The sequence below is a fragment of the Cylas formicarius genome, unplaced genomic scaffold (assembly GCF_029955315.1).
Source record: "Cylas formicarius isolate icCylForm1 unplaced genomic scaffold, icCylForm1.1 PGA_scaffold_8__14_contigs__length_24414737, whole genome shotgun sequence".
NCBI lineage: Eukaryota > Metazoa > Arthropoda > Insecta > Coleoptera > Brentidae > Cylas > Cylas formicarius.
This window is the reverse complement of record NW_026844361.1, coordinates 16,829,673-16,837,409: the sequence shown is the minus strand read 5'-3', so window position 1 is coordinate 16,837,409 and position 7,737 is coordinate 16,829,673. Positions and strand designations below refer to the sequence as shown.

General features: G+C 36.8%; 1 protein-coding gene across 1 annotated transcript; it reads left to right on the top strand.

Moving 5' to 3' along the window:
- The first annotated feature begins 479 nt into the window (after positions 1-479).
- On the top strand, positions 480-7,401 carry LOC132706480 (zinc finger protein 808-like). The gene is made up of 5 exons (XM_060677835.1): positions 480-540; positions 967-1,602; positions 1,648-1,945; positions 1,998-2,053; positions 4,689-7,401. Exons 1-5 carry the CDS (start codon positions 480-482, stop codon positions 5,639-5,641), a joined length of 2,004 nt encoding a protein of 667 aa, XP_060533818.1. The 3' UTR covers positions 5,642-7,401.
- Positions 7,402-7,737: the final 336 nt, after the last annotated feature.

Below are 7,737 nucleotides of genomic sequence, written 5' to 3'. Positions count from 1 at the left end.
CAGGAGTGTAAAATATCCATGGCTGTTGAAAGTTCGGGCCATGATTTTGCTTCGATTGGTATTGCAGTATCATCAGCATATGCTATTAAGGTATCTTGCAAAACCAACGAATCATTAATATATAAGATGAACCATATTGGTCCAAGTATGGAGCCCTGCGGCACTTGTTTTAACTTGCTGACTTTTAGTACCATTTAACCCCACAACTTGGCGTCTATGTTTCAGATAACTGTATCGAAAGCTTTTGTGTAGTCTAAAAAGTCACATTTGTTGGTAGGCTAAGACTTAAACTTTCATATATAAATTTTTTATCACATCATTTATGAGAAATATGTTGTCGTCGTCTATATAACAATCAGCTAACAAAAACAAATTTATTCCGTAAAATAAGCATAACAAAATATCTAAAACCCTAAGTAAATAAAAGAACAGTGTTTGTTAGCATTCTAGACCTATTGGTACACTTCCGTAGTAGTGTAATGTTGCTGACATCCTGGGTCTTCCGGGGCAGCTGCCTAAACGGGATGATCGACGAATACGGTAACAATAGGCACAGATAACTCTCTCTTGCAGTAATTGAACACTCCGACTTAACCTAACTTTTTAAATATATATTATATATAGTATTATCTCAAGCTTATGTACGCAACCAAACGTACCACAGACAACACTCATGCAGCAGCCGCATTTGAGAGTTGCCAACGAGAAAAAATCTCTTAGTTACCAAGATGGAAAAAAATATTATCTCTTCCCTTGGGTTAGGTATATTTGTTACACCCGAGCTTTCCCCTATAGATGAATCGATATCGATAATTGTCTAAATGCAAAGTAAATTACGTTTACAATCCAAAATATTTTACTGTGAAATTCTTTTGGTTTTATCTATTAAATTAAAATTTAATTTTTTTTTCTATGAAACATGTCTGAGGAAATTGTTTAATAAAGAAATGTCTCTTTCGGTTCTAGATACGTTTTCTTACGAGAAACTCGGCGATGTGCGCAACGATGGTTTGAAGTCGCTGTCCGATTGCGTACCCTCTCAGAACAGGGTGCCCGTAGTACTATCAGAAGTTAAGTGTGACAGTGTCGACAGCGAGCGAAGATTTAAGTGCGACTTATGCGATTATCGGAGCAACGCGAAGGACAACCTGAAGAAACATTCTCTGAGACACAAGAGTTTGGACGAGGTGCCGCGATATAAGTGCCACCATTGCGATTACGAAACTAAACGCAAAGGTGACTTGGTGGTGCACTTGAAACGACACCAGCAAAAACGAGATCTGGGCGAGAAGAATTTCAAGTGCGACTTGTGTGATTACCGATGTTACACTAAAGCGACTTTGAATAAACACTCCGTGGTGCACAAAAAACCGGAGGAAGTGCCCATGTACAAGTGCGACAGATGCGATTTTCGATCCAAATACAAGTCCGTTTTTAAGAGACATAATAATACAGTGCACAAAAATCCCGAGGAAGTGCATCTATATAATTGCGAGAGGTGCTATTTTCAAACCAAATACAAAGAGAGTTTCCTGCAACACAAAAGATTACACCTGGGGATCAGCAGGCAAACATACAGGTGCCAAGTGTGCGAATACCTAGGTAGTAATTTAATAAATTTAAAAAAACACTCTTTAACGCATAAAGGTTCCGATGATGTGATCTTACATAAGTGCAGCCGTTGTGATTTTCAAACCAAATACAAAAGGGCGTGGTTGTTGCACACGCAGCGACATTTGGGCGACAACGGGAAATCATTCAAGTGCGACTTATGTGATTTCCGATGTTATACGAAAGTAAATTTGAAGATGCACTCCGTGGTGCACAAAAATCCGGACGAAGTATCTCTGTTCAGGTGCTACAATTGCGAATATGAGACTAAAATCAAATATCATTTAGTGAAGCACTTGAAAGTGGCGCACAAAAACCCCGAGGAAGTGCGTCTGTATAAATGCGAAAGGTGTGATTTTCAAACGGTATACACGCACAGCATGAAGAGGCACTCAAGGCGACATGGAAATGGCGACGAGAAAACATAGTACGACGAACGTAGGTGATTCTAAGTAACTAACTATAATAATTTCAGAGATATCACCTCTTTTAATTAATGCAAAACCTATACCGGGCGTTGAAAGACATTTTTAAAGGCCCTAATATGATTTCAATTATTTCCATTATTCCAAAAATATCCCAACATCTTCGATCCGTCAAAGATAAAATTCCGTTTGAGATACGAGAAGTTTGCCTTTTACTAATTGGTAGAATACAAGCCAGTTTCAGTTAGGCTCTGAAGAAGGGAAGTTTGATTTATAACTAACCGACTCTGGAGGGATCTATAAGTTATATAAATAGTAACTAAAGATTTACTGAAGAAATGAATACAAAATAGTTCATATTTTATATTTGTACCTGTGATATTATTATTAGTTCCTAAAATTTTATTAATCATGTAGGTACTTTTTACAAGAGAATGAAAATTAACATAACCCTTTTTGGGGTTCAAACTTATAAGTTCAACCGTTTTTCGATGATTAATTGCTCTCTACATTTAAAAGATAGACTATACAAAAAGGCCTCCATTAATTCTTTTGAAAATAAAATATCAACCCGGGTTGTGGGCTCATTTTTATTCGTTCTCGCGCATCAAGGAACCTATTGCCTGTGTTAGATCATTACATGTGCCAAATTGTCATCAAATATACAGAAATTTTAAGGGGTACAAATTCCTGTTTTACTCAACCATACGCCATTTCAGTTTTTTCTACTACCTCTTTAGAGAATGGCGTTTTCGATTCCATAAAGCATTGCGAGTGCTTTTATTTCGAAAAGACTACCAAACTTATCTTAGACATACAGGGTAGCTCACTGCTGCATTCTTTTAGGTATCCATAAGAGTATATTGAAAAATTTTAAATACAAAAGGCGTTTCTATAAATGTGTCGTAAATATGCAAATGTTATGTAAATAGTTGCTTATATATAGTGTATCCCGTAAGTGTCCCACAGGACGTAATTGTTGAGCAGTTCCTCCAAACATATAAAACCAAATTAGAAAAACACTTAAGAGACATTGAGAACAAAACAACACAATAAATGTCAAGCTGACAACCAAATAACAATCTTATCAATTATGGTTCAAGTCCTACTTTTCAATTTTCCTATGTTATATTTCACAACATTTTGGGTGTACCTTAAGTTAGTTGGTGAAAGCTAAATAATAATATAAAATTTGACGAAAATGAAGGCGACAAAAGTAAAGCAACAAATTGTATTTAACAGTGTTTTATTTTATTTTATTTCAAAAAGTTGTATTTAACAATATTGTGTTGTATCCTATTTTAAAAAAAAACATTAAACACACATTTTAGTACAATAATAATAATTAAAATTATGCCTTAATTTATAACTAATAACTCTATCAACTTTTGAGTGACATTTTCTGGAAGATTTGTCAAAACTTCATTAATTTTACCTATCAACGATTGTATATTTGGAAACATTTGTGTACAAATGCGACGTTCTACTTCTTCCCAGAGATTTTCAATTGGGTTGAGGTCTGGCGACTGTGCCGGCCACTGCAAAACTTTAACATTGTTTTCTGCAAACCACTGTTGAACGAGTTGTGAAGAGTGTTTTGGATCATTGTCCTGTTGGAAAATAAAACGTAACGGCATTTCCCACTCTGCATAAGGGACCATAATATTTTGCATAATCTCCTTATAAACAAATCGATCCATTGTCCCATTAATGAAGTGTATAGGACTTACTCCATTCCATGAGAAACATCCCCATAAAAAACACTGCCTTTACCATGTTTAATTGTAGGTGTTACGTACTTAGGGTTAAACCTTGTATTAATTGGCCGTCTCACACATCGCATTCCATCAGAATTGAATATTTTATGTCGCGTTTTTTTTAGTCATTGATGGTCCAGTTTAAATGCCGGCGTGCAAAGGCCAACCTTGCTGCTGTGTTTCTTGCTGAAACTAGCGGTTTTTTTGCTGGCCGTCTACTGAACAACTTTGAAGCTACTAATCTTCTTTGATCTTCGTGATCATCAATAAATCATAGCCTACTTTAATGTCCTCAAATGTATGCTATATTTGTATACAATGTATAATCATAATGTTGGGACTTGTGTTAAATATATCTTATTTTTGAAGATGTTGCTCTACTTTTGTCTGATAGTGTATATTGCTTATTTTGGGCGTACAATATGCTGTTCAATCACTAATTTCGAGACACCCTGTATATGCGTGATCGTAGAGCAACTTGGTGGCGGTACAAACGAAGTATCTTTGAATACACTCCAAGACCTTGCGACAAACAGATCTGTACTATTCTATTTTTGAGCGGTGATATTAGTTTTTGAAAGATTTCTGTTTTGTTATGAGTAAGTGTCCATGAGGAGATATTCCGAAAAGATTTCACTATTTTTCAATTTGAGTATCGTCTGGCTCCCCCCGTAGTTAAACCTACCCGTTGTAGAAAGAAAGTCGCTAAGCTAGCTTCCTCGGCCATCAAGAAAGTGCGACAAGGCACAGTATAAACGGCATATACATACTGTAAACTCAACAAAGATCTAAGTAGTATTAAAAAAAAACAATAAATATGGTTTTTTCAATTTTTCCTTGAGAAAGTTTTGCACTTTTCTGGAAATAAAAATATGTTTCTCTATTTCAATTTTAGATTTGAAGCAGCTGCCCGATTGCGACCCCTCAGAAAATAGGGTACTGTTAGTAGAGACCAAAAAGTGCAGCGGTGCCAACAGCGGGAGACCTAAGGGAAGCTTAGGAAAACGTTCTGTTGTGCTTCGTAAAAGTGCGTACGAAGTGCCCCCATATAAGTGCAACGACTGCGACTATCTAACAAATGTCAATGGACATTTGGCGGATCACTCGAAACGGCACTCGGCGAAAAATTTCAAGTGCCATCTGTGTAATTATGCGGGCGTCAAAAAATCCAAATTAGAAAGACACTGTGCGGTGCATAAAAATACGGACGACGTGCCTTTATATAAGTGTCACAACTGCGTTTACCAAACCAAGTACAAAGAGAACTTGTTGAAACACATCAAAAGACGGCACGTGGTGGGCGGGGAAAAAATATTCAAGTGCGATTCGTGCAATTACCGTTGCGCTGTTATTTCTGATTTGAAGCAACACGCCATAGTTCATAAAAATCCACAAGAAGTGGCTCTACACAAGTGCGACGACTGCGCGTACCAAACGAAATACAGAACGAGTTTTTTGTCGCACTTACGGCGGCGGCATTCGGTCGTCACCGAGAGAAAATTTGAGTGTCCCGCGTGTGATTATCGATTCCTTACTAATTTTGAATTGAAGAAACACTCCTTGGTGCACAAAAATGCGGACGAGGTGCGTCTACATAAGTGCGACCACTGCCATTACCAAACTAAACATAAAAACTGCTTGGTGGAGCACGTCCATCGGCGGCACTCTGCACTCAGCGAGAGGAAATTCAAGTGCGAGTTGTGTGATTATCGATGCGTTAGAAAGTCTTATTTAAAATCACATTCCATGGTGCACAAAAATGAGGTGCCTCTCTACAAGTGCGACAAGTGCGACTTTCAAAGTAAATACAAAAGCTGCTTGGTGAAGCACATACAAGGGCAACACTAGGCCATCGAGGAAAGACGACTCGAGTGCAAATCCGCTTAAAGTACACTAATTCAATCTTCAATTACACAGGTCTACAAAATTAAACTTTTTGACAGATGTTTTTATTTTAAAAACTGATTTTATATAATTTTGGTAAGCTAATTTCAAAAATTCCATGCATTTATTTGTATGTATTTGTATGGTTTTTTTCCAAATATTAAAGGAAAAAAATATTTCTAAAATAATTTATTTTTGGAGTGAAATATTCGTTTTTTTGCCAGAAAGCTGCGATGTCCGAACATCCGGCTGTGTGTTTTTAACGGCATATCCCGTTTTAACATTCAGCAGTAGTCCGCCATCATCGTTATGCTCCATCTGCCTTGGTATCGCCGTTCCATTTCCTTAATGTCCTATTGAAACCTCTCTCCCTGTTCTTCGCTAACTGCTCCAAGAGTTCAAGTGCCAAAACAGGCAATGCACTTTCAAACTCATATTACAACGTAGACAATACTTTCGTAGTTTTCGTTCTTGGAGTTCCCAAGAAACTTACCAATTACTTCTTTAAATGAAACCTAGGCGTTTTTCTCGACATTGGTCATTGTGCTTTGAAAATCCTTGTCTTTGCATAATGTTCTTATGTGCGGCCTTCTTTTATCTTGTTATTTTTGTCAACAAACTACTTCATCAAGCCAAGTTGGATATGAAGATGAGGCAGTAAGACTTTTTTGGTGTCAACTAATCTACCTCTTAATACATTTTTGCTACCAGGTGTAAAGTTTGTTCTAGAGGACCATTCTACTTGAGTCTAATATCTATCTCTTGCCCGACTATTCCACTCACAAATAAAGCATGAAAATTTTGTATAACCCCCCTGTTTTCCTAGGAGCAAGCACAGCACTTTAACGTCACCACATTAATGTTCTCGGTGGCTTATTTTCTTCAAAAGATGTTCTAAATTTTCAAACGTTTCTTTTAAATGTACCGAATGTGCAACGGGAACCGAGGCCGGTTCGTTACCATTGTACAATACAACGGCTTTTAAACTACTTAAGTCAATAAACATGCGCCATTCATCTTTTTCGCAATCCCGATAAAAGCTTTATGTGACGCCAGATACCAGTAAATGCTTGTCACGAAGTCTGGACGCTATCAATTCGGATGCAGCATTTGGAAGGTGCAAATCTCTAATTACATTATTTAATTCGCTCTGTTTAAACACTTCGGGCCATCCGAAATCTGGTATGAGATCTGAGTGATCTGGGTCGGAATTAGATTCCTCTGATTCGAATGATATGACGTTTTCTAGTTGTTTTGAGGCGGTAGGTATCGATACACCTAGGACTCAAAATTGGGATACACACTTTATTTCTTATTTTTTCTGTTGAATCCTTGAACAATTCACGAACAAAAATAACAATCGTTACTGTGATGCCCAGGCTCTCGCCATGCCATAGGAACACCAAAACTTAAACATTTCTTCTTACCTTTTTGCCAGTTTCAACGCAAACGGAAAAAACAGTATGAGGAAACGCAGGACTTGGCTTGGCCGCCAATTTTTACATCAAGATAAGCGACATTTTTTAAAATAGACAAAAGTTATTTGGATTGTTCACACAATGTCTTCTTTCCATATTTATACGTTCTACCCAACAACGAAGACAACAGCCGCAAACACAGTAGCACGACTACCAATACAACCAAACTGCGCATAAGCAGGTTACAACGCTGAATTGATACTTCTACTGTATCGCTTTGCATAGAAATTGAATATTATCCAGTGTTGCCAGATCACATTTAAATTCATAAAAATCAATTCATTCAAACATCATGCCTAACATATCATAGGTATGTATTAAAAAAATAAAATAAAATAACATTTTTTTGGAAAAAGGGCCCCCAAAAATACACAAATGAGCAAACAGCTTTCAAACATCAAAATCACTGTAGACCTGTGTTATTATTATCAAAACCAAAACCATTCTTAGTTTCACAACTGCGTTTGAAAGGTTTTCCCTAATAAATGAGGTTTATCTGAAAGTAAATTAGCTCAATTTATTTTTAGTTGAATACAATTTTTGAAGAAATATTTGAAAAAAAAAACGTATCTGCTACAATAA